The 27,834-nt window shown below is 48.8% G+C and overlaps 1 protein-coding gene across 1 annotated transcript; it reads right to left on the reverse strand.

Moving 5' to 3' along the window:
• Positions 1 to 862: 862 nt before the first annotated feature.
• Positions 863 to 27,825, reverse strand: LOC310966853 (PH domain leucine-rich repeat-containing protein phosphatase 1-like; the record flags this gene model as incomplete). The annotated part of the gene is made up of 17 exons (XM_083940782.1): positions 863 to 2,687; positions 2,822 to 3,059; positions 3,176 to 3,370; positions 5,185 to 5,301; positions 5,404 to 5,534; positions 8,258 to 8,420; positions 10,434 to 10,634; positions 10,763 to 10,918; positions 11,991 to 12,086; positions 12,190 to 12,250; positions 12,359 to 12,564; positions 14,841 to 15,068; positions 15,529 to 15,675; positions 18,601 to 18,749; positions 19,378 to 19,503; positions 20,400 to 20,596; positions 26,226 to 27,825. The coding sequence occupies 17 exons, from the start codon at positions 27,823 to 27,825 to the stop codon at positions 1,512 to 1,514; spliced, it is 5,187 nt and encodes a 1,728-aa protein (XP_083796908.1). The 3' UTR covers positions 863 to 1,511.
• Positions 27,826 to 27,834: the final 9 nt, after the last annotated feature.

Raw genomic sequence — 27,834 nt, forward strand, 5'->3', positions numbered from 1 at the left:
TGGGACACACACACACGGACACACACACACACACACACACACACAAAAGGACACAGCAGTGATGTAACCGTTGGCCTGTTCAGTCCAGACTTCATTACTGACAAAAGAAAGCCTCCAGAGTGAGGCAACTACCCACGGTCTAATTTAACCACCTCAGATAACAACAATGCAGCGAGTGTGTGAGCGCAGCGCCGACAGGACGGCCTGACGTGAGCGGACACACATGCACCTTTGTTGCTCGGTGCTCTGCAGCTTCTTTAAAACACATTTTCAGTGCCATGTGCTGAGTCAGACACTTATAGAGTGAACAGGCTGAGTGTCACTAATGCAACAAATATTTAAGTGTTTCTTTTGGGTTTGTTCTTCTGTCCCTTTTTTTTGTATCTCAATGAATTAATTGAGACAATAATTGGTTGAGAAATCAATCATGCATTCATTCATTCATCTTCATCCTCTTGTCCCTGTCGGGGTTGCGTGGGGGCTGGAGCCGATCCCAGCTGACATTGGGCGTGAGGCGGGGTCCACCCTGGACAGGACGCCAGTCTATCACAGGACACAGAGACGAACAGAGACAGACAACCATTCACACCTACGGGTGATTTAGATGTGACTGAGCTCCTCTGCAGAGAAACACGATGTGACTGAGCTCCTCTGCAGAGAAACAAACATGTGATTCATGTTAAATAAAACCCAAAGCACCTGCACGGAGACACACGGACGCACGGTAACAGGAGAACAGAGGTCAAAGTCCACAAGAAGTCACAGTCCACATGTCAGGTTATCTGAAAACTTTTAATTTATTATATAGCAAAAGTAGCTCTCTCTCGTCTGTAACACTGTTCTGAGAACATCGGTCGAGCTGGTAGGATTCATTCAGCACTGCAGCACCACTCTGAACTCCGCACGCCCCCGACAACACACACACCTGGAAACTCAGCCTTTTGGGAACAATCGTCTTTTCTCTCAGAGAATATATTAGTACGCTTCAGTGACTAGGTCACTTTAAAGTGTTAAACTCCTGGGAGTTAGTTTTAACAGTTTTACTAACTCCGACATCTGTGAAGGCCGTCAGGCGCGGCCGACGGGAGACGCTACGACACACACACACACACACACACACACACACACACACACACACACACACACACACACACACACACACACAGAACGGTACCGTGGAACAGAGCCAATCTCAGAGGTTGGATAAAAGCTTTCAGAGCGCGTCTTCAAATTAAAGGTATGGTAAAAAAAAAAGAAAAAATCAATTACATGTGAAGATTTGATCAACGTAAAGGGTTATATAAAAAATTGCATTGCGTTTCGCGGGGCATAGAGGGAACAGTAGAAAATAAAGTCAATAACAAAACACAGTGTGTCTGGTCCAGGAGAAGGGCTTTGGAGGGAGCGGTGCAACTCAGTGCATCAGGAGCGACGGTCCTGGGTCTGCATCTGGACCCCGGGATGAGTCGGACGCCAGCAGTTGTGGCGGAGGAAAGGGGGGGGGACAGAAGTTAGAGAGGTGTGACGAAATAGTCCGCAGGCTTCTGGTAGCTGTGTGCTTGCTGGTTGTGTGTTTGCATCTGTTCTTGCTGCTGCTGCTGCTGCTGCTGCTGCTGCTGGATGATCTGCCGGACTTCCTCCTCCAGCTCTGGCGGGATGATGAGCTGGTCGTCGGGGTCCGGCTGGGCGGGAGCGTTGAAGTAGCCCCCCTGCTTCCTGACAGGGGCGTCCCCCGCCTCCTCTATGAGGTCCTGGTTCCTTCCTTGGCAGGCCACGGAGCCGTTGGCTCGAGCCCTGCGGCCCAGAGTCCACGACTGAGCCTCCCCGCCGTGGCACGGGGAGGAGGGGGGGACGGGGGAAGGCGACGGGGAGGAGAAGGGGAGAGGGGAAGGCTCGTGATGCGTGGCGACCGTGGGAGGGATGTTTGTGCTTGGTTGAGAGTGAGCGTGCGTTTGGGGTCCTGGGCAGTCGTGGCGGTGCAGGCAGTGGACGTCGGCCTCCACTTCTACGCGGCTGCCGTTAGAGAAGACGCCGGCGATGGGCTCCTCGTCCTCGCTGTCCACCCCGTTGTCAGACAGAGCTCCGGAGAACTGTCTATGGAAGCTCCCTCCTCCACAGGCCGGTCTGCGTACGCCAGCCCGCCCGGGAAGGTTCAGGTGGGACGCGAGGGGCTCGGTCTGAAGCGGCGGCTCCTCTGACGACGCCGTGGACCCCACCTCGCTGCTCATCTCAGACGTGCTGAACTCGCTGCTCAGCTCGCTCACTGTTCCCGAGGAGGCCGGCGGCAGCGGCATGCCGCCGTCCCCGCTCGCCGAGTAAGGGTGTGTGCTGGTGTGTGCGCCCAGGCCTGGGCTAGGAGGGGGGGGCGGCGGCTCGCAGAAACAGCAGCAGTCTTCGGTGATACTGAGCTGGACGACCACGGCGCTGAGGCTGTCGGAGCAGCCGTAGCTCTGAGCCAGAGTTACCAGCTTCTTGGCAGCGGCCAGAGCGTCCGGTACGTTCCTGACCGCCTCCACCGCCTCGCCGGGAGACAACATGTCCCACAAGCCCCGGCTGCCCAGGACAAAGAACTCGTCCTGCGGGGTGAGGGTCACCGTGGAGACGTGCGGTCTGGGGGTCACAGACGGGCACAGGAAGGAGTAACCCATGATTCTGGTGGAGTCGGTCACGCCGCTGACTTTGTTATCCTGCACAAGACAATCAAGTTAGTGTTTTTCAGACAGGCTGGAAGAAAATGGCCAAAATTTGCTTTATATGAAACGACCACGTGGTAAAGTGTTGCATGTATTGTGCCGCGTTGACCCCTAAAGTGCGTCTCTACCTCTGTGATGATGGCGTTGTGCTGCCGGACCCTCTGGTACTCCGGCTCCTCTTTGACGGTGTGTGTGGTGGAGAGTTGCATAGCTTTACCGTCGCGGCACAAAACGGCCTGGCACCTGCCCACGTTGGCCGCCTTCAGGGTGAAGCAGCCGCCGTGCTCGCTGGGAGCCACCGGGTCGTGTCTGATGTGACACAGAGCCGCTGAGCCGCCCATCCGCTGGCCCGCTGTGCCCAGTTTCCTGCGGGGGAGAACCACAGAGAGAGTGTGATCGGCATTGCTGCGTCGCACCGTCGTAGCATCGTGCGAGGATTGTTTTGATTTCCCTGCTGTGAATCTGATCGGCTGTGCGTTTACCGTTGCATGGTGAGGAAAGTGTTGGTCATGTAGTCTTCCTGCCTCTGGCCCCTGTGGAGCTCTTCCGCTAGCACGTCCCCCATGGTGCACTGCAGCAGGTAAGGCACCTCCACGTTCCTGTCTCCGTCAAACACTCCGTACAGAGCCTCACGGATCCCACAGAAGCTGTCCAGAGCCAGAGCAGCCACACACAGCCTGAGGACGACAACACGAGCGTTATCTGTGGAGCTGAACAAAACATCCCCCTCTGCACCTCATCTCGTCCTCTTGACTTAAGTCTTCATTTACGGTTTCACCAACTGCAGCAAGTCTTCTGACCAGCACCAAAACATGAACGTAGTCCTGGCTGCACTGACTTTATCACATCTAAATTCCTATTAAACCTTAGGTTTTGGGATCATCAGAGTTAATCAAGAGCGAATATTCAGATATCTGCTGCGTTCGTATCTGGGAGGAGCCAGACAACCGGTCATACACTCTCATCTTCATTAAATCACCTGAATTCAAACCCACTCTGCTCCAGTTTAACCCCGCAGACCTCTACACACTCAGGCTGCTCAGTTCTAACGTTTCTCCGTCCCTGGCTGAGACGGACGACACAGCTCTGTGGTGTTTCAGTGGAATCAATACATTCAGGGAACGTACTCCCTCTGCTCAGTCTGCGCGCACGTTCTGAAAAAGAGCAGCTGATGTTGGTGATGAGAGCTACAAGTTATGACTGCTGAGCCGCTTCTGCAGCTCCCTGCTGCACAGCCGGCCCCAGCATGAAGAGAGGAGGGAAAAGATGAGGAGAGAAAAGAGGAGGAGAGGAGAGAAAAGACGAGAGAAAAGAGGAGGAGAGGAGAGAAAAGAGGAGAGAAGAGAGAAGGAGAGGAGAGAAAATACGAGAGAAGAGAGAAGGAGAGGAGAAAAGAGGAGAGAAAAGACAGTGCAGACTCTGACACCGGGCTGAAATGGAAACCCTTCTGGTGAGAGACACCAGGACACGACCGGCACATTTGACGACAAGATCATTTCATTTCAAATCTCTACAGATGTTTGCTTTTACACGAGTGCCTGTGTGGAGATGAACGACCGGGTAACACTGAACATCCCTCACCTTGGAAACACAAGAGTTAACAGTGTAATCTGACCTTCAGGGACATTTGGTAAAGATCCTGCATAGCGCCCAAGGTTAAAGACTTTTCCAACTCAGATCTGCTGACTCAGGCGTTCAGAGCTTTGCTGTAAACTCCTAAAACTATGGTGCGTTTACATGTCAGCTGAGTCAGCGCCTTTGAATCCTTTATAGACATTGGCATTTTGCATTTTTTAATGCTTTTATTGAACATTTTTTTATTAGATTACTCTCAGTTTTGTACTTTTGTACATGTGGTAATCGCAAAAGTTCCCTCGCTTTCTTAGGGCGCACTCCCACTGTCCTTCCGCACCGCGCCCCGGGCTTTAGGGTCCTTGTCCCCCCCTCCAGGCCCGTTTGTACTCACACTACCTGGGCCTCGGAGAATGCTTCTTGCTGCCTATACGTCATCACGCCGTAACACGTCACACGCATTGATGACGTCATGGCGATGCGTGGCTTTGTTTCCAGATCTTTCCGTAGACCTCGGAGTTTTTGAATCTTTTCATCGACCAAATCTGCAGTAAACACTCCACCTCCGCGAATCTTTCACCGCCATTGTTTTAAATGTCCGCGCATGGTCCCTCCTTCTTTTTTCTATGTCCCAACAGGCGCACATAAATTACGTCAGAACCGCCGTAGGCCTCGTGCTCGTACACGTGCAAACGCGCTCTACAAAAGCCCACCTCTCTCAGACGGGCCATGTACGCTGTCCGCAGTTATGCGCGGAGCGGTTGCACTCACACTGGTCAAACGCACTAGGCTTTAGCTGAAAAAACGGTTTTGGCACGGTGCGGAAGGACAGTGTAAGTGCGCCCTTAAAGAGATCAATAAAGGACATTTAACCCAAAGGAAAAGAGAGGAAGAGAGAGAGAGAGGAGGGAGGACTGACTTGTTTTTGACTCCAGAGGCCTCGGTGTAGCCGTGGCTCCAGACTGCAGGGGCCCCGTGGCTCTCACTCACGCAGGGAGCCGAGGGTGACGGATCCACCCTGAAACACTTGATGTTGCTGCAGACAGGAGCGGGAAAAGCAAAGGAGGAGAAGGGTCAGACAGTTGGTGTCATGATAGATTATTTATCATGAGTGCTGCGGGATCTTTCAGGGTCATACTTGAGAAGCTCCAGGCTCTTGTGGTCCAGGTTGAGGCGAGGGTTCCCCGTAAAGTCCAGCTCCTGGAGCTTCGGAGGAAGCGTCTCGGGCAGCGTGACCTCGGTCAGCTCGTTGCAGCTCAAGTCGACGCACTGAGGGAAACGCAGAGACAGAAAGGGTCGGTTCAGTTCAGCGTCAGGCCACAGAACTGTGGTTCGATTAGACCACTCATGAAGGATCTTGATTTATCTCAGCTGAATGATTTGGATTCTTTTTCTTACTTTATAACATTGAATTCCTCCAACACTAGTTTATACCAAGCCCCCCCCCCATACACACACACACACACACACAGCGACTTCCTGGTTGATCCAATCAGGAAGGAGGTGCCAAAAACAGCAGTTCTCAGAGTGTCCACGAGGGGCAGGGTTCATCATAGAGCAATGACCCCCTTTAAACCTGTTTAAGGCCTGGTACAAAAAACATTCTGCTCTGTATGTTTAGGTCATATCTCCATTTTATTGGACGTTATATGCTGTGTCTCAAATCATGCACTGTGTGCCGTCTGTGCTGGCTCGATCAGTTCACGCAATTTCCCCAGTAAGTGTTGTAAGCGCAGTTGTTCCGCCATTTTGGCAGCGATTGAGGGCTCTGACTGTCCATCGATCCACACTCAGCGGTTTGGCCGTTCTTCAGTGCGTGACTGGATAAATGCATTATACTGCATTTTACCGACTTGTGGCGTGAACACAGTTCGAGGGTGCAAGTGCGCGATTCGAGACACAGTCAAAGTTTATGAATAATTAGGGGCGCGGGCTCTTGAGTGACAGTTACACGCTCGCCCTCACTTCTCCTCTGAGGTAAACGTCAGCTAGGTGGACGTATCTCCCTCCCCCCCGCCACATCAGTGCCCTCTTTTGGTCAGAGGAAATGAGGCGGAGTCAAGTCTGACAAGATGGCGACTCCCGTAGGAGAGGACGATTGGATCAAGTTGAGAGAACGGACCTCGACAGAGACGCTACGTCCATTTTTACAGTCTGTGGTTCATACAGAAGCTTTTCAAAATTCTGGTTCATATAGAATCATTCAAGGGAGGGTGTAATATTTTCCCACCCTTACATTATAAACACAGACCGTCGTGCACAAACAGGAGAGTGGAACCGTCATCTGGGTTCAGACAAAGGAAGAGATTAGAGAGTTACTCGGAGATTACAAAGGATTTCCTGATCTGGCCCAACGGCAACAAGATGAACTCAGAGGGAGACGGATACACAGCCAGACACAAAAGGACAGAAGGAGCCCAGCTCCTGTCGTCAGAGTACAATGACGACGATTTCCATCCTTCCAACTTCCCAAACTAATTCCACAAGACACCTAAGTGGGACAGGGGACGTGGGGATTAGCCCATTTCACCGTAACTGCAGGTTTCATAACTGTGCGTGTAGAAGTGTAGAAGCTCTGATATCCACCGTGTCCTGATTTCTGCGTTGTTGCCCTTTGAAAACAAATCTCACGAGTCGCGTTGTTTGTGCGCGCAGTGAAATCTCCTGCGTGTTACGTAACGTGTGTCTCGTCTTCTGACTGGAAAAAGAAAGCGTGATCACATAACAGCGGCAGCGGCCTCCCTCCACTGACTTCCTGTCTCTTTCAGGATTGACTGTAAGTTTTTTAAAGTGTTTAATTGGCTCGTGCATCTTCATACTGCAGTTAGAGCACGGAGGTCGACCAATCAGATGCTCAGTCACTGCTGAAGACCCACCTCCACTCGGTGTTAGACTGAGGTGAACTTAACACCTTCTTTTAACTTCTCTTTTACTGCAGTTATTTTACTCAATACATATTCATTGGCTTCCTCTTACAGTTGCTTTCGTATCCATTTGCGTTGCTATTTTGTGTCTGTTAAACACTTTGGTCGACTGCAGTTATTTTAAATGTGTTTTACAAAGTTTGACTTGACTTTAACGTGTTACACACATGTCTTGTGTCACACACACATCTGCAGCACGGGAGCAGGAAGTTGTTGTAAAAGACAGACCAGTCCAGTTTGCAAAGCATGGCGTCTAAAAGTGAGAACAAAGGGAACAAAACATGCTGAATATGTTTGGTTCCAACATGTTGGAGGGAATCATCCGGCCCTTTAGTTCACAACGTCCTACTGTTGACTTCCTGAATCTTGTGGGGATGTGTCGTAGTCACCTGGATGTAACTTCAGTTCTATGAGGACGTTCTGAACCTGAATATTTTACATAGAGAGTAGTTTGATGTGCAGGACATCTTTTTCCCCCCATAGTGTCCAATAATGGGGCGGCAGGAGCTCAGTCCATAGGTGACTTGGCTGGGAACCGGAGGGTCGCCGGCTCGAGTCCCTGTGTGGACCATGAATGGAGCGTGGACTGGTGGCTAGAGAGGTGCCAGTTCTACTGAGCACTGCTGAGGTGCTGAGTTGTTGAGCAAGGCACCGAACCCCCAACTTCTCAGGGCGCTGAGCCATTGGCAGCCCCCTCGCTCTAACTCTCCTTTAATTGGATGTATATAGTTCCTGTGTGTGTGTGTGTGTGTGTGTGTGTGTGTGTGTGTGTGTGTGTGTGTGTGTGTGTGTGTGTGTGTGTGTGTGTGTGTGTGTGTGTGTGTAAAATGAAAATTAATAATAGAGTGAAAATTGAATTTCCCCATTGCGGGACAAATAAAGGAATTCTTCTTCTTCTTCTAATAAATTCCCTGATTAATAATCGTGAAAACCGTGAAACTGTGATATTTCCAAAGACAACAATCCTGATCTAAAAACATCGTATCGTCCCAAACAGGAACAACAGCAGGTAGTGAAGTGCACATGTTGACGTGTGCTCCCTGAAATACCTGCGTACGTAAGACTGACCTTGATCTCAGGCAGCTGGAGCACCTCGGGGAACGCGTTGATGCAGTTGGAGTGGGCGGAGAGTGTGTGCAGACGCTGACAGCTCAGGATGGTGGTGGGCACGGCCCTCAGTCTGTTGCCGCTCAGGTCCAGCTCCTCCAGCTGCTCCAGTCGTGCCAGTTTACTGCAGGAGGTGGAGGTACGGATATATGAGAGCGCAGACACGGCAGATTGTATTTTTGGGGACCACATTCATCAGACTCATCTCTTGTTGGACCTAAAGCAGATTCTGCATTAAAGCTGTGACGTTAGACTGAGTGATAACAGAACATGTGCCATTTTTCTAGGATTGGCACGGCTCATAAAAGCAAAGGAGCACGCGTTAATGTAAGCTTGTGTGGACCTAAACACTACAATCAGGTGATGTTCAGAAACTTCACAAAGCCAGAGACTGCTTTAGATCTTAATGTGTTTTTGGAACCTACATCTCCTGAACTACACTTAAACAACACTACTGAAAGCCACTATAGGTCCAGTTCATGGTTCATGGTTTGGCTGATCCCGCGACATATATATATATTAAAATCTATAATTTCACACGTTCGTTATTTTCACACTGACAGCCGCAGGAGGGCGCTCTAGGCTTCTGTGCCAGTAATTGCTACTCCTTTTACTCCTATACCTATGAAAAATTTAAAATTGAACATCAACCTAGAAAGACTGAACACAAATGCCCCCCATAAGAAAATCATATTCGGCAGATTTCAAGCTGCAAGTGGTGAAATATGCACAGGGCTCCAGACTGCGACCAAAGTATGAAGGTGTGCGACTGAATTTGATGTCTCGTGGCAGATGAGACAGTAACAATATGTAAGCAGTATAAGAAGATAGTGCCGTCTGCACTGTAACACAAACACGTAACACGTAACACGTGAGCCCCGCAGCTAGTCCGAGTGTCGGGACCTGACGGGACAGAAGTCTCTGTATGTGTCGGCTCTATGGGAAGAAATCAACAGTGTTTAACTGATTCATTCACTTTGCTTCTCCGCCCAGCGCAGTGCAGCAGGTGACACACAGACTGATCTGACCAGTCAATGTAGATATGGTCCACATATGAGTACCGTAGGCCACCTCGCGGCTAACACAAGTACTATGCAAAGGCATGTGCAGCACCACCACAGCTCTCTGCTTAAATTAACCCCTCTGTAAAGAAAATAAACTGTGTTAAAATCTTGTTGCGTCTCGTTCTTCTGGAGCACGTTGTCATTTCCGCATCTATTATTGAGTAACGTGTGAGTGCCCCTAAAACTTCTAGCTGCACCCCTAAAGTTTGCATTTGGGGGTCACAGTGCTCCGAGTGAAAAACGTTAGTCTGGAGCCCTGATGCGGCTGAAAACCGTAACGGAGCAGCAGAGAGAAAGTTTGGAGTGAGTGAGAAACTTGTGAGGAACCGGCGAAAAACGGAGGATCCTCTCACTGCAATGAAAAAAACAAAAAAAGCTAATCACGGGCTAAAAGCTAGATGACCACAGCTACAGGAACAGGTTCACAAATGGACGAACAAAGTGCTACCGGGTGAGGCTTGTCGACGCTGCAGTTACGTCTCCGCGCCCAGGTAGTTGCCACGGCAATGAATATGAATGACTTTGCGGGGGGACCGCACGTGTACGAGCATGAGGCCTACAGCGGTTCTGAGGTCATTTCCTGTGCGCCTGTTGGGACATAGAGAAAAGAAGGAGGGACCATGCGCGGACATTTCAAACAATGGCGGTGAAAGGTTCACGTTGGTGTGATGCGGAGGTGGAGTGTTTACTGCAGATTTGGTCGATGAAAAGATTCAAAAACAGTCGACAAGACGCACAAAAACTCAGAGGTCTACGGAAAGATCCGGAAACAAAGCCACGCATCACCATGACGTCATCAATGCGTGTGACGTATTATGGCGTGATGACGTATGGGCAGCAAGAAGCATTCTCCGAGGCCCAGGTAGTGTGAGTACAAACGGGCCTGGAGGGGGGGACAAGGACCCTAAAGCACGGGGCGCGGGACGGACGCACAGTGTGAGTGCGCCCTTATAGTCCAGTGCCACTTGTGTTTTTTAGCTGGTGCGACTGATACTCCAGAGTGACCTATAGTCCCGTAAATATATTGTTTTATCGGTCTGTAAGCTCAGTATATATGCAGTCCTGTATTGTACCTGGCAGTGAAGGTCTGCAGCTGGTTGTAGGCGAGGTGCAGCACCCTGAGGCGACCGTGTCCAGTCAGCAGAGGGATACACTTGTCGGTCAAGTTGTTATTGGTCACATAGAGCTCCTCCACGCTGCTGGAGCTGTCCTCTGATAGGCTGGCTGCAGGGAGGTTCTCCAGCTTATTGGCCGACACATTTAGGAATCTCAAGCTGTGATGAGACATACAGAGAACAGAGAATACAAACTTAGTGCTCAGAAACTTGAGTTACTTAGAAAACATAGAGAAATGTGGAGAAGATGAAGAGAGGGAATGAAACAGAAAGGTTATTGTGTGCACCTCTGTGCTTTGATGAACAGGTTGTGTGGGAGCTCGGTCAGATGGTTGTGTTGGAGGTCCAGGACCTCGAGCTGTGACCTCTCCAGCCTCTCAGCCAGCTGACACACTTGGTTCCAGCCTGCCAGCAGTTTTCTCAGGCTCCCGCTGGACAGCAGCCTACACAACACATGAAACAACACAGGCAGCTCAGTGTGTGTGTTTACTGTAAACCTGTCAGTGTGAACTCTGCGTTACCTATGCGCCCCTATGTTACGGTGACCCAATTTCCCACTGAGCTACAACAAATTGAAGGGGAATGTCTGTGTTTTTCAACCTGGACCCTATTTCCTCATGCATGTGTGAGGACTCATGGATAAGTGTTTGACCTAGAGTTAGAATTGCATTTGTGCTTCATGTATCCTGTAGTTGGACCACTGTCATCATGCACGTGTGCCCTAAAAAGCAAAGATCCAACTGTCTGTGAAGGCAACGTTACGCGTGTTAAGTTGCTGTGAAAGACTTTAAACAGACTGAAAACAACACTGCACTGGTGTGGGCGTGTTGCTACAGGTACTGATGTGACCTTTTGGAATAACAACTCTATTTAAAGACTTCCTAGCACTCTTACTATCCAGTGTATCTGTGTTACTCTGGATAGTGTTTGTAGCATACTGTAAACAGCAGTCCCTGCCTCCTAAACAATGTTGCACATACTGTAATTCTCACTGTTACTGTTAATTCCCTTTTATTCAAAGTGTCTTCGATTTTTTTCTTCAGTTTTATTCGTTTTTTTGAAAAGTTGGAGTCTTGGTTTGACATCACGGCATTCGTAAGGAGAATAAAATTGGGTTTAACTGAATTTAATCAGTACATTTACACGTAAAGTTGCTGTAAAAATGAACTTTGCTGCTGTAAAACCCTCTGCGACAGCACTGACACTGTACCGACACAGGGATCCCTTTGACAAGAAAGAGGATGTATTGGAAGACAGTGCTAATGTCCGTCTTAAAGCAGACTAAGGAAGAACTTTGGCCTCAACCAGGCGTACTTTCTCAAAGCTCCATGGGTCTAATCACCAGCTTTGTGCAATTATCCTTTAGACTGCTTACTTTAACATCCAAGCAGCTACCCCCCTTTTCTTTTTCCTGCACTTTAAAAACCTTTTCTGACATGGAAAACATATCTATGTGGCGTGTGTGTGTGTGTGTGTGTGTGTGTGTGTGTGTGTGTGTGTGCGTGTGTTGCTCACTGTATGGGCAGCTCTGTGACAGAATTGTGGTTGATGTCCAACACCTCCAGTCTGCTGCTCTCACACACCCAGGCGGGGACACATCCCAGCTTGTTCCTGAAATAAAACAAAGGCAGTCAGCGCCCAGCTTAGAACGAGCCCATAACTTTCTTTTCCACGCGGTAAACAGGACAGTCGGGTATTCAGAGAGTCTTCGTACCAGGACAAATCCAGAACAGTCAGGTTCTCTGGCAGCGGCTGCACCTCCAGCAGCTTCAGCTCTACAAACACAACGTGAATCATTCTTTATAATCTGTACCTGAATGTATATACAGCGCCAGACATCCTCTGTTCGACATCCACACGGCACATAAAAGAAATGACAGTACCGTTGTGTGCAGCTTGCAGGCTCTTGAGGGCGTGGCCGCTGACTCTGAGGAGGGAGAGAGCGTTCCTGTCACAGCGGAGGAGCTCCAGCCTGCGGAGAGGCCTGACATCCAGCTCCGTTAACCCAGTGTCCCTCAGGTCCAGCTGGGCGATGTGCACCAGCTGCTCAGAGTCTCCCACTACTGTCACCTTTTGAAGCCGGTTCAGCCTGCACAAGAGAGAGCATGAACATACAGGTAGAACCAGCGTTAATGATGTGGTGTTAAGATTTCGAAACCCACAGGACAAAAAAACAGGAAGTGCCACAGAAATACACCAACAACAGAGAAGAAGAGACGGGGAGACGCTGTGGAGAATAATAAAACCGGAGAGTTTCTCTCCAAATCCTCCTCCATCCTAGAGACAAACGTGTCCCTGTGTCTGGTCTTAGTGGAGACTTTGGTGCTGTTCTGGACTCTGATGCACCGATCACTCTGCAGTTAGTGTCCTCACTGAGCAGAGGGGGCTGCTGGGAGCCCCTTCACTCTGCAGTTAGTGTCCTCACTGAGCAGAGGGTGCTGCTGGGAGCCCCTTCACTCTGCAGTTAGTGTCCTCACTGAGCAGAGGGGGCTGCTGGGAGCCCCTTTCCCCTCCCAAAGCACTCACAGACGGGCACTTTCTCACTTGATTTAGCGACTTTTCACACCTACTTAGCAAGTTTATTAATAAAAAGCGACTAGCGATTAATTTAGCTCCTTATTCAGAGCATCAGGGAAAAGGGAGAAATCTGTGCTGGGCCTCATTCAATCCCATGCATGTGGCTCAGAGTCCAGTTCAGTGAACAGTCTCTGGGTCCGGCTCTCTCCTCTCACGCAGCAGCACTGTTGTTGTTATGTGACGCTGCTGGGTTAGAGGTCGGAGGTGGGGTGATGACAATCGTATGAGCTTTCACCGTCCAGGCGACAACGCCATGGAGGGCGTTTTCAAATCTTCCCACTCTAGAACCCGGTTTAAAAAGATCCCGTTTTCAGGATCCGATACTGTCGGCTGCGTGTGGATGGTCGGCCAAAAGATACTAAAGTTGTGCAGTTACAGGTTACAGTGGACAGGCCCTTAGAGTCTGAAAAGTGAAGCCACTGTGAAAGTGTCTTAAAGCTGCATTCTCTTTAATGTCCAGCAGGAGGAGACTCCACTTAAAGCTGCATTCTCTCTAATGTCCAGCAGGAGGAGACTCCACTTAAAGCTGCATTCTCTCTAATGTCCAGCAGGAGGAGACTCCACTTAAAGCTGCATTCTCTCTAATGTCCAGCAGGGGGAGACTCCACTTAAAGCTGCATTCTCTCTAATGTCCAGCAGGAGGAGACTCCACTTAAAGCTGCATTCTCTCTAATGTCCAGCAGGAGGAGACTCCACTTAAAGCTGCATTCTCTCTAATGTCCAGCAGGAGGAGACTCCACTTAAAGCTGTATTCTCTCTAATGTCCAGCAGGAGGAGACTCCACTTAAAGCTGCATTCTCTCTAATGTCCAGCAGGAGGAGACTCCACTTAAAGCTGCATTCTCTCTAATGCCCAGCAGGAGGAGACTCCACTTAAAGCTGCATTCTCTCTCATGTCCAGCAGGAGGAGACTCCACTTAAAGCTGCATCCTCTCTAATGCCCAGCAGGAGGAGACTCCACTTAAAGCTGCATTCTCTCTAATGTCCAGCAGGGGGAGACTCCACTTAAAGCTGCATTCTCTCTAATGTCCAGCAGGAGGAGACTCCACTTAAAGCTGCATTCTCTCTAATGTCCAGCAGGAGGAGACTCCACTTAAAGCTGCATTCTCTCTCATGTCCAGCAGGAGGAGACTCCACTTAAAGCTGCATACTCTCTAATGTCCAGCAGGAGGAGACTCCACTTAAAGATGCATTCTCTCTAATGTCCAGCAGGAGGAGACTCCACTTAAAGCTGCATTCTCTCTAATGTCCAGCAGGGGGAGACTCCACTTAAAGCTGCATTCTCTCTAATGTCCAGCAGGAGGAGACTCCACTTAGAGCTGCATTCTCTCTAATGTCCAGCAGGAGGAGACTCCACTTAAAGCTGCATTCTCTCTAATGTCCAGCAGGAGGAGACTCCACTTAAAGCTGCATCCTCTCTAATGTCCAGCAGGAGGAGACTCCACTTAAAGCTGCATGCTCTCTAATGTCCAGCAGGGGGAGACTCCACTTAAAGCTGCATTCTCTCTAATGTCCAGCAGGAGGAGACTCCACTTAAAGCTGCATTCTCTCTCATGTCCAGCAGGAGGAGACTCCACTTAAAGCTGCATTCTCTCTAATGTCCAGCAGGAGGAGACCCTATACAGCCTGATGTTCATTAAGTCAATGATGGTCCCATTTAGAGTCAAATAGACCATAAAGCAGGGGAGGCTTTATGGCGGGGCTACCATGTGATTGACAGGTTACAGTTGGGTGACATCACATCGGCTGCGTCCATCTCTTGTACACATTCTCTGGTGGATATGTTTACCTGAGATCTATGTGGCGAGCAGGCAGCCACTGCAGTCCGGCCATATCCAGGACAGAGAGCTGGTTCCCTGCCAGACAGAGTCTCTCCAAGCCTCTGAGCTTCTCCAGGACGGGGGGGACGCAGCTGAAACAGTTGAAGGACAAGCCCAGGTAGGTCAGGCCCTCCAGGGAGCCCAGCTCCACGGGCAGAGAGCTGAGAAAGTTTCCATCCAGGAGAAGAGTCTGCAGGCTGGACACAACAACAAGAGCAGAGAGGATGATATACCTGAAAAAGTGCCTGACATTAATCTGCATCTGTGATTTAAAAACATCCATTAAACTCTACATTGACATGCTTTAAACAGGAGTACACATATAATCTGCTGGTGCACACAATAACTGGAGGCATGACCCCAAATCCCCTGTGATGCAGGGACCGCATCAGCGTGACTCTGCACTCAGATCACCTGCACAAACCCTGCGCACCGCCACGACAAAAGTCTGGGGCGCAGCCAGTCGTCCACTTAATACAGAGAGGGCTTAATCTGCGCTGATGGAAGCACAATGACAACAACAACGTCTGATGTCAGCAAAGTAGAGGTCACCGTGGATACATGCTGCTCTCGGGCAAACGCCTCACGCAAATTAGCATCATCGTTATCATCATCGTTAATAGCTAGCGAGCGTAGAGGTGACTTTCTCTCACTTACTTGTGCATCGTTCCCACTTCTGCAGGCAGAGACGAGAGACGGTTCCCAGACAGGTTCAGCTCCGTAAGCGAGGTGATGTCACACAAGGCCAGAGGAAAGACCGACAGAGCGTTATTTGACAGAGTGAGGCTTCTCAGTTTACAGAACCTGGAGAGAGTCAGAGAGAACGGGGAGGGAACGGTGATTAGAGAGGGACAAAGGTATGAACCCTTTCATTTTAACGTCCACACTAAGAAAAACGTGACAAAATACAACTTTACTTCCTTTCTTTGGGTAATAATAACAAACAATGTAATATTTCATTAAAAATCGGCCTCTGAAAAAAAAGAATATACAACCATGTACTGTTATAATGCTGTAGTAAGTTAGTATTACCAGCACTTGTATGATTCCATCATATTTATTCCAGATATTTAACATTACAGACCTTTGAAAACACACCAGAAATGAAGAGAAATCCTACTGATACATGTAGATTTGTAAAACAGTGAATTGTAAAAATTGGAAGTTTATTTCAATGCCAATTCAACATGTTTTTGACAGTAATCATAATTAATTCATACTAATTAAATTATATATATATATAGAGGGCACTGTCGCCTCACAGCGAGAGGGTCCCTGGTTCGACTCCCGTCTATATGAACATAGTGACCAGGGGCTTCATTTATAAAGGGGGCGTAGAGGAGGGCGCACGCCACTCTCTAAGCAAACTTTGGGATTTCTAAAAAGCAAACTTAAGACGCATCCCGGCCTGGGTCCCTTCTGTGTGGAGTTTGCATGTTCTCCCCGTGTCTGCGTGGGATTTCTCCGGGTTCTCCGGTTTCCTCCCACAGTCCAAAGACGTGCAGGTGTTGGGTTCATTGATGACTCTAAATCACCCGTAGGTGTGAATGGTTGTCTGTCTCTGTTCGTCTCTATGTGTCCTGTGATAGACTGGCGTCCTGTCCAGGGTGGACCCCGCCTCACGCTCGATGTCAGCTGGGATCGGCACCGGCTTGGCTTCACCACCTTTACCATTAAAAGATCAACGAACCATTTGGTGGAGTATGTTTTTTGGAAAATATTCAACCATTATTGGATGTTTCTTTGTGTTTAAAGTTACATAAATGTGTTCAGTTTGACCTCTTGAACTTTAATGTATCGAAAAAAAGCCTTTGCAAATGTCCGAGCTCTCGTTACGTCTGAATCGACCTTATTTTGACTGTTGTGTTTAAAGACACAGGGACATCTCGCTGATTTCTTCAAACGCGGCTCAACTGAACGGTAGAGAGGTTCAGATAAAGTTAAACACATTTTTAAAATAAGATATATTGACTTAAATTGTGCACGGCTGAGAAGAACGTCTCAGTGCTGCAATCAGACTTGAAGCTCTAACAAAAGCTTTTTTAAAGTTATATATAACGTCTGTGTCATAAACAAGGAAAATTATGAGAGGAAGTTTGCACAAGCTCTCAAGGACACAGCGCCATAACACTCGGAGCAAATGCACTATTTAAAGCCACATGTTTACACGACTTAGAGATTTCACCATAACAATGCAGCATGTGGTTCAGGTGTGTGTGTGTGTGTGTGTGTGTGTGTGTGTGTGTGTGTGTGTGTGTGTGTGTGTGTGTGTGTGTGTGTGACCTAATCCAGTTCACAGAAGGGTCGGGGTTAAAGGCCGAGCTGGACCCACGTCCTTCCGAGGGAGAGTCACGGGCGCGCCACGGGAACAACGCATTCCTCAAAACACGGCCTGGGAAGCGTGTGTTTATGGAGGAACAATGGGGGTGTACAGTGTATACAGTCGGTGTGTGTATGTGTTCACTGTCACAGAGGAGTCAGGCTACAAAGGAGCCAAAATCAAGAGGGACAGAAAACGCTGTAAAAGGTAAATATTGGATCAGACGCCTGAATTTAAAGAGTTATGGTCTTTGGATACAAAGTGTCAGCTGGTTGAAATGGCAGAGTTTGGGACGGAAGCTCGGCAAGAACGCACGAGAAAAATCATTCATTTGGGTGTTTGTAGTGAAATGAGGAGGTGTTGTGTAAATAGGCAAACTCTGACGAAAGTTCAGCTCAAAACGGCCGCAGCAAAAAAGAGAAGAAAGTAAGGGCGCACTCCCACTGTGCCTCCGTCCCGTGCCCCGTGCTTTAGGGTCCTTGTCCCCCCCTCCAGGCCCGTTTGTACTCACACTACCTGGGCCTCGGAGAATGCTTCTTGCTGCCTATACGTCATCACGCCGTAACACGTCACACGCATTGATGACGTCATGGCGATGCGTGGCTTTGTTTCCAGATCTTTCCGTAGACCTCTGAGTTTTTGTGCGTCTTGTCGACTGTTTTTGAATCTTTTCATCGACCAAATCTGCAGTAAACACTCCACCTCCGCATCACACCAACGTGAACCTTTCACCGCCATTGTTTTAAATGTCCGCGCATGGTCCCTCCTTCTTTTTTCTATGTCCCAACAGGTGCACAGGAAATGACCTCAGAACCGCCGTAGGCTTCGTGCTCGGACATGTGCAAACGCGCTCTACAAAAGCCCACCTCTCTCAGACGGGCCGTGGACGGTCAGCTGACCGCAGTTATGCGCGGAGCGGTAACACTAAGTTATAATCCATGAATCAGTTACTCACTCCCCATCCCCATTTATTAATATCTATGCATTTATTTGAATGAATGAAATCCATCATTCCTGCATCTGTGGATCTGGCTTTAAGCGACTGAATCTGGTTTCACCGTTGTTCTGTTCAGATGCTGTTGTTAAATAGTGATCGGAGCTTCCTGTGCTTCAGTGTTTTAAAGGGGAACTCGTCTCACAGCAACTAAAAGCGTGCAGAGCCACATTCTCTTACACTGAAAGATGACATATGCCACCAGGCTATGACATCAGTGACGACTCAACTCTCTCATCACAAATGCGGCTCTCTTTTAATTATCCGCACCACACAGCTGCCCACACACACACGTCATCTGTAATTTGATCTAAGCTGCTTCCTCTTTAGACCATATGGTCGCCTCCCAAGACCGTGGCCTCGCTCCTGCACACAAAGGGTGATAGCGTGTAGTGTGCTGGGGACAGAAACTCACCTGGTCAGCGCTGGAACACCTTTGTGCAGTGACATGAAGTTGTTTTTGAGATTGAGGTGTGTGAGGTCCTGGCTGTAAAAGAGCTGAGCGGGCAGCTCCTCCAGGCTGCAGCACGACAGGTCGACCGAGTTCACCCTCTGGGACGCGATCTGACAAAGGACGGGGACAGGAGGGGACAGGACGGTGAGCAACTCGAGAGCACAAGAGACAACAAACGTGTAAAATCCCACCATCGTCATCAGGATGAATCGACTATTCAATAAAAGAATATCATGGAAGCAAAGAGTGAAACTATAGACACAAACACATTCATTAAAGTGTGATTCCCGTAACTTACGTACATTAAATAAGCCACCGAGACAGTTTTTTTCATGTAACAACTATTAAGGGAGAAAGCTTGGAGAGTCGCTGGCCCCTGTACCAGCTCCTCTCATAGTAAAGTCCATTACAGTGGATTACCAAAGTCAATCCCAAAGGAAGGAGCCCATTGGTGCTTTGTTTTGTGTGTAGGGACTCTTCTCATGCTGCTGCAGAGGTTTGCTGTTATTTTCAGCAGCATTAGTGGTTAAAAAAGACCTTCGAATGCCTTCACTGTACTGCCCCGAGCTAATCACTGTTAGCCACATCCGGCTGTTAGCGACTCTCCCGGATTGCTCTGTTAATAGTTGTTACACGGAAAAGCTGTCTCAGTGGCTTATTTGATGTCTGTAAGTGCTGAAAAAGACCATGGGGTGATGATGTTTGGCTGGAATTACACTTTAACAGCAGGTTGAGTACCTTTGAGGCGGTCCTGTGCCAGCGGAGGTGCTCCGTATACGAGTCGTAGCTGATGTAGTAAGTCTGACTCTGGGGACCGGCTGAGCTGAACGCCAGACAGTGGCTGTGTCTCCTCACCTCCTCCACCTGCAGCGTAGAACATATTGCTGTGTCCTTGCATCTCAACACTAACTGTTTAAAGTAGTTGCCAGGGTGAAACTGAAAACACGGTTGTTTTTAGTCACCTTGTAATTTGGGTAATAAATACTCTATGCACTCTGCTACTAGGCAGGTAGACGTTAGCCTAATAATGAATGTGACATAAAATGTAAATGGACCTGTTAATGGTAAACGGACTTGTGCTTATAAAGCACCTTTCTAGTCTTCTGACTACTGAAGGTGCTTTCACACTACTTCATTCACACAGACATTCTCACTGATGGCAGTTGACATCTACAAATCATCTTATCTAATCTACCCATTCACACCACATACACACACCCATGCGCAGCACGGGGAGCGCTGCAGGGCTCAGTGTCTTGCCCAAGGACACTCTGACATGCGGACCGGAGGAGAGCCAGGGATCAAACTGCCGACCTCTCGAATGGAAGACATCTCAGTCACAGCCAAATTATAAAAATGTTGTTCGTTCGGGTTCATCTGGTTCTGTCTAAGTTGAATTTGCACATTTGTTTGAGATGTTGAGCGGTTCATCAGTCAAACAACTTACTCACGTGATGACTTTACGCATTTTAATCTGGGCTCACTTCACATAAAAACAGCAACTTATTACTATTTTTTTACTAAGTGCCCCCAAAATTCTGCAAATGCCCCGGTTATTATTGACAGTAGGGGGAAAAGGTTGCACCCAAACTATCTTTTTAACTTCCTACACAAGCAAAGCTTTACACAATATATGCTGTGTAACAGACACATCTCTCATTGAGGACGAGTACACAGAGAGGAATTATGTGTACCATGTGTATAAACGTGTACCAAGCCGACTCGATCAAACGAGACATGAAGACACTTTGAGAAAGTACCTTTCCTCCGATGAGCGGGAGGATGTGCATCTTGCCGGTGTGGGCGTGTTTCACAGATGACACAATGAGGCAGGTTCCACTCAGGGTGACCTGACGCTTGGACCAGCGGTTCACCGGCAGAGCCAGTTTCCCTTTCCGCACGTTGAACACCCCAGAAAGCTGCACACGCTCAGAACCGCCCACACTTCGAGGTTTGCCTGGGGAGAGAGAGAGAGAGAGAGAGACAGAGAGAGAGAGAGACTTTATTAAATGAGACTAAATGAGATTGCTGATGATCGTTATAGACACTGATTTCATTTTTCATAATGGCCTTTTTCACCACAATGCCACATGTTATTTTTAGCTGCCTGGGATTTTGTGAATCAACTCTCTCACTGGGTCCCTCTTTCAGAAAACGAGAGAGACAAAGAGCTATGTGGTTATGCAATTGAATTGTAGCTAATAGCCTGGAGGCTGAGAGAGAGAGCGCTCACTCAGGCATGATTTCCTACGTTAACCCCTTGCTGACACAATAAAAGCAGCCACAGTTCAGTTGCAGTCACGGGGGGAAAGCAGGAGGTTGGCCCGAAACAGGTGTGGTGTTCCCCTCCATTAAGTGTTCAAAGGCAGTGAAACCAACTACAAACCGATTGATAATGTACACGCTCAGATAAACGGCGTTTTCCGCTCTGTGCTTCCCATTGTCTGCTCTGGTGATCACACACACCGGAGAAGAGAGGCCTCAAATCAGATTAGCTGACGTAACGTCTTTTAACTCCAGCACCTTGATCCTCACAGCGGCCTCCTCCAGTGACCTAAACGAAAACCTCACTACGGTTTCACGGCGGCTAACCAACTCCTGAGGAGGGCTTCTTATCCCACCTCATAGTTCTTTGGTTCAGGTTCAGTTTTGTCTCGTTATGCTCTGGATTTGTAGAAAAACAGGCGTATTTAGAAAAAGTAACCAGGTCGTGTTTTAGCATTGGCATAAAAAAAAAATGTAAAATGATTCTAGGGCTGGGCGATAAGTTGATTTATCGTCTGTCAATGGAATTGTATCGTGATTATATCATGTATGGAGTTATTGTTACACATTTATGTTGTTGAAATTGACAATAACAAGCACAGTAACTCAAACGTCTCAGTAAATGTTAACTGAAATACCTGAGGGAACATCCAGGGCTCAACACTAACTTTTAAAACTTTTGGTTGCAACTGAAAACATGGTTTCCACTTTGCCCCTTTATATTTTGATTTATTTAGATACTGTGCAGTGATACGACAGCCCAATAATGAAAATGAGACATAAAAGACACAGTGATTTACAAATATTCCTGTTTTAAGTTCGGGTTCATCTGGTTCTTTGGCTAACATGTTAGCAAACTGACTCAGAGCGGCATCGTTGTTGCGTTGACATTACTTGTGGGGTTCCTCAGGGTTCCATTCTCGGTCCTTTATATTTTCTATTTTGGTGTTTTGGCAATGAAAACCTGGCAACTGTTAGTGACATCATGACGCCCTGATATAATTTGAAAATCGCTGCTGTCACATCACCCATCAGGGCAACAAGATATATTTTCTCAAAATGGTATAAATCTCATCTCATCTTCAGTCTCTTATCCGGGGTCGGGTCTCAGGGGCAGCAGCTTAAGCAGGGGACCCCAAACTTCCCTTTCCCGGGCCACATTAACCAGCTCTAACTGGGGGATCCTGAGGCGTTCCCAGGCCAGTGTGGAGATCTAATCTCTCCACCTGGTCCTGGGTCTTCCCCGAGGCCTCCTCCCAGCTGGACGTGCCTGGAACACCTCCCTAGGGAGGCGCCCAGGGTTCATCCTTACCAGATGATCCTGAACCACCTCAACTGGCTCCTTTCAACACAAAGGAGCAGCGGCTCTACTCCGAGTTCCTCACGGATGCTGAACTTCTCCCCCTCTCTCTAAGGGAGACCCCAGCCCCCCTCCTGAGGAAACACATTTCAGCCGTTTGTACCCGCGACCTCGTTCTTTTGGTCATGAAATGGTATAAATGTCTATCATAAACATTTTCTATATAGCTTCTGTCATGATGTTGAAAGATTAGTGAGCGAACCGCGTTACAGTAGTAGATTAGACCGCAAGGTTAGATTCATAGACAAAGAAGAGCAGAAAAAACTCACATTTTGCATTTGACTGAATCAATTAGTAATTAGTCATTTTTGAGTTAGTGCTGTCTATAATTTCAGAGCTTTTTGTATTTAATGTCAAAATGAATGATCTGCCCACGTGAAACCGTTTTTGTACGTACCCTCAGTTCTAACAGGAACAGGGAGTCCTGACAGTACCGACACTGCTGATGTCAGTAAATATAAATAAATATATAACTGTTTAATTCATGATGCGCTTAGATCTGGTGGTTACAAACACAGTCACATCCCCACCGGTGACATCATACACAAATACATAAAGCTTGATAAAGATGGAGCGGATCAACGTGAGTCTTTCAAACACCACCCCATTTTAAACTAAACAATAATGTGGAATGTGTATTGTGTGGGTCCGCCCTTCCCTGGGCGGCGCAGGCGAGATGTAGTGTGTTAATATACACACTCATACATGCCCTTTCCTTCCGTCTACTTCTCTGACTGGAGAACATCCTGTCTCTCATCAAGCAGCCAATAGCCATTTCCTGTTCATGCGATAACTTTGACAGGACTGGTGTTCCTCAGTGCACCAAGTGTCTAACATTTCCATTTCCATCCACGTTCCTTATAATACGTCCAGATACAAGAGTGCATTTTGGATTTCAGCATCTCAGTACTTAAACAGCTGCTGTGGTGCAGTGACATCCACACCATAAGGGGAAAAACATAGACGCTTGAGGGTGTTTGGTGAGTTTTGGGCACAAGTATCAGACACGTTTGTTGAGTATTTAACCTCCTGGAGGAAAAGCAGTGACCTCTGGGTCCTGAGTTTCAGAGCTGGAGAGGAGTCTGCTGCTGCGACGGTCTCAGAGAGACCCGAAACACTGAGGAGGTGAAATCTGAGTTCCACTTTTCTCTTACTGTCAGCACAGTGTGTGCACATGTGTGTGTGTGTGTGTGTGTGTGTGTGTGTGTGTGTGTGTGCGTGTGTGTGTGAGCGAGAGACAGACAGAGAAAGTGAATACTTGGTAGCATGCATTTTGCCGGGGGGATTATGCTGAGTCAAATTCCTCCTACTCTAAACAATGCACACTGTGCACAGCGAAAAGGACGGAGCAGCATGCAACAAAAATAGTTTCTTATGAATTAATGGACGGGTTTTGACTTGGTCCAGACTTTTAAACCATCTGGCATTGTGACGCGTAAAACGGCGCTTTCTCGGTTAAAAAAAACAGACGAGCCAATGAGCGCCTGTATGTTACATAGACAGAAGTCACTGGCCAATCACATCCAAGTTAGGGCGCCCTCCCACTGTTCCTCCGTCCCGTGCCCCGTGCTTTAGGGTACTTGTCCCCCCCTCCAGGCCTGTTTGTATTCACACTACCTGGGCCTCGGAGAATGCTTCTTGCTGCCTATACGTCATCACGCCGTAACACGTCACACGCATTGATGACGTCATGGCGATGCGTGGCTTTGTTTCCAGATCTTTCCGTAGACCTCGGAGTTTTTGTGCGTCTTGTCGACTGTTTTTGAATCTTTTCATCGACCAAATCTGCAGTAAACACTCCACCTCCGCATCACACCAACGTGAACCTTTCACCGCCATTGTTTGAAATGTCCGTGCATGGTCCCTCCTTCTTTTTTCTACGTCCCAACAGGCGCACAGGAAATGACCTCAGAACTGCCGTAGGCCTCGTGCTCGTACACGTTTGCAAAATAACACAAAATTATAATAACTTTTTACGCAAAATTATATTTTTTTCTATACCATAACTCGATCAATCAACGGAATAATTGGTAGAATACTCGATTACAAGAAGATTTGATAGCTGCAGCCCTGCCGCAATGCATCATGGGAGTTTCAGGTTCGGCTTTTTTTGCCATATCTCGGTGACAGAAGGTCGTAGAGAGATGGAAGTTCATCTCATCTTCAGCCTCTTATCCGGGGTCGGGTCTCGGGGGCAGCAGCTTTAGCAGGGGACCCCAAACTTCCCTTTCCCGGGCCACATTAACCAGCTCTAACTGGGGGATCCTGAGGCGTTCCCAGGCCAGTGTGGAGATCTAATCTCTCCACCTGGTCCTGGGTCTTCCCCGAGGCCTCCTCCCAGCTGGACGTTGATCCCTTGAAATATGTTTTCATGTACGGGCTTTGCAACGGTGCCCCCTCGGAGTGTACCGGAGATGTGCGTCAAACCGAACCCCCCCTCCCCCGCAGAAAATGTCAGACTGAAGATGTAAACGGAGCGCAACTAGTTGAAAACCTACTCTGATATCTACTGTTATCCTACAAGAAGAGTTTTAACTCTTCACACATAGAAAACCTTTTCCAAAATAACCACCTGGAAAGACAGAGATCACTCAACAAGGGGTTGTAAGTTTCATTTTTAAAAGACTCACAAACCAAAAAAGTAGGGCAAATTAAGGTCTGTCTCTGTTCGTCTCTATGTGTCCTGTGATAGACTGGCGTCCTGTCCAGGGTGGACCCCGCCTCACGCCCGATGTCAGCTGGGATTGGGTCCAGCCCCCCCGAGACCCTGACCCCGGGATAAGCGGTTGAAGATGAAAAAATTAAGTAGGGTAAATTATTCCAGTTCATATGCAATTTCTCATTTTGGCAATATTGTGAGTTTTGTAGCACTTCTCCTCTGTAACTGTCCCCGCCATGCCAGCAGCACTTCCACTTTCCCGTCGTACCAGCCTCTCACTGTTGGTTTCAGGGCTGCATGTTTGTCTGCGGTCGCTGGAAGGGCCCCTGCTCTCAGCGGCCGGACCCTACGTCATGCTTTTGTTCCCCTGTCATGTTACTGTGGGAGCCGAGGGAGGGAGGGAGGGAGGGAGGGAGGGGGGTGTAGAGGAAGGCAGGGGGATTTGCCCAGCGCAACATGTAAGGTTTTCAGGATAGAGGAAAGCCTGTTATACTGAAAGTGTCTAAAAGTGTATGCTAACAGTGTCTGACGGTGTGCGTCTTGTTGTGAAAAACAGAAATAACAAAGGAAAAAGTAAATAAAAAAGTGTTATTGAATGCTCTTGACCTTAGAGGAACACTTAAAACCTTAAATTGATGTTAAATTAACTTAGAATTTGTCAATTTTAGCAGAAATAAGCGACTATTTCTTCCTCAAACACCTCACGACTCTTTACCCCCACCGTCTTTTCTGCTGGTGTGAAAAAAACAAGGTCAAAAACAATATGCAGTTGTGCTAATCCCAGAGGAGATCATGGCGGGTTTTCCATCCTCTTACCCTGCCTGTCAGCAAAACAGGATCTTTATCAATAACAACAACAACAACAAGAGAAGAAGAGAAACAGGATCCATAATGCCTCATGATCGGCGTGTCCAGAGAGCACGCCGGTTACCTCCAGATGTGTCTCCCCACAGAGAGGTTGGGTGGGTTTACAGGCAAAACATTGGGTATTGTCCCGCTCGGACAATTGAATACACTTGTTTAACAGTCCGAGTGACCAAACACAATGACGGCACTCACGGTACGCTGAGAATGGATGAGCCGTGAATGGGCAGAGACAAGGCGAGCAAACTGAAGTGGAGTGGTGTAACAAGCAACCAGTGGCTCCGTGGAACAGTGTATTTGGGGGGAGGAAATCATTTAAAAATGCCTGTATGGTCCTTTAAAAACAAAGTAAATGCTTTGCAGATCTGTCTTTGGGAGTCAATTGTCACCAACCTGTTTTGAATTTTGATTTTTACACCACTTAAACAAAGTACTCACCAAAGTAGAAGCGTATCAGGCAGCCGATTTCTGGATTCATCCCCTCCCCTTGCACCCTCCACGGGTCATCAAACCCCAGGTTAGTGAGGTACTCGTTCAATATCTGGAGAGGCCTCTCGTCGTCTCCCAGCCGCCGCACGGCTCCACCGTGCAGCTGGAGGAAGAGGGCCGGGGTCGGACTGGTATTGATGGGCTCCGGCCACACTCGGCTCCCCCCTGGGATCTCCTGGTCAGGCTGGACAGATGCTTGGCTGGACAGGGGTCGCGTCTGAGAGCTGCTGGGGCATTTCGATGGGGGTTTGATTAATTGGGGGGTATCTGCATTATCACCGGCTCCAACTTCGGTGTCGTCTAGTGCAGGGGTCACTTGGGTGGAAGCGCCGCAGGGGTCGGTGGGGGGCAGGTCCGCAGCCGAGTTGTCGGTCGAATGTGTCGGAGAAGAGGTGAGGTCCACCTCATCTGAGGAGCTCTCAAACGGGTCAGGTCCCTCCGTGGCACTGTCACAGTTGGGGCTCAACACCGAGGAGTCCGTACCCAAACCCAGACCCTCACTGAGCGAGTCCCGGAGCTCTGTGCTCCTGGGCCCACCTGAGCTGAAGTCCTCACAGGTGCTGCTTTCCATATCTGAACCAGAGTAGACCCCGTAACAGTCCGCCACACCCAGGCTCAAATCCACCCCAATGTCATTCAGATAGACCTCAGATGATGAGTTACTGGCGTTTTTATCATCCAGCAAGTTGGAGGAGAGTTTGGTTTCAGGGTAATACTGTTTCATGTGCTCGCTCTCCTCTGCTTTGGGGGGTCTGACATCCACGCTGTCACCAGGACTTTTGATTTCATCAGTATGTCCGTTACTATCTTTGCAATTATCATTTAAGTCAACTGTGGTTTTGTAGTTAATTCGCAACACGGCCCCGATTTTGCTCCCATCCAGCTTACAGGCCACCTCTGCAGCAGTGGTGTCCAGTGTGCAGAGCACCGGCCGCGGGTAGGAGGGCGTGAGCCAGTCGTGGACGTGAATGCACCCTCGCCGGAGGTCCGATCTCACCCATGTCTTATCCGAGGCCTGGAGCTGCTTGGACTGCTTCTGCCGCAGAAAAGTCTTCCTATCCAGGCTGAGGGTGCTCAGAGGGGAGGCTGAGGGAGCGGGAGCGGGGCTGGCCGCCTCTCCAGCCGAGGAGGACACGCTGCAGGTCGGCGGAGCCCCCAGAGACAGGTTCCTCCTGTGTCTCTGCCGTCTCCTGCTCAGCAAGGAGTTGACGGAGGTGGTACTGCTGTTGTTGGCCGATGTCAGGCTGTACATGTTGGCTGGTTTAACCCCGACAGCGTGGGCCACTTGGCTCTGATAGATCCCGTTCCTTATCGCGATCTGGAGCAGGGAGGTGGCTGCGAGTCCCTTCCCAAAGAGTTTCGCCTCTGCGCCTCCGCCTCCTCCTCCAACACCACCACCACCACCACCACAGTCATCCTCACCGATAATAGAGGGTCTCTTTGATCCACTTGGCTTCACGGGGTTACCGTCACCGCTACTGGACTCAAGCACCCCCTGTTGTGGCGGTGTTGGCGGAGTTGAAAGCTCGTTTTGCTTCACACTTTCCATCACTGTGCT

Source organism: Echiichthys vipera, assembly GCF_963691815.1.
Source record: "Echiichthys vipera genome assembly, chromosome: 3".
Classification (NCBI taxonomy): Eukaryota; Metazoa; Chordata; class Actinopteri; order Perciformes; family Trachinidae; genus Echiichthys; species Echiichthys vipera.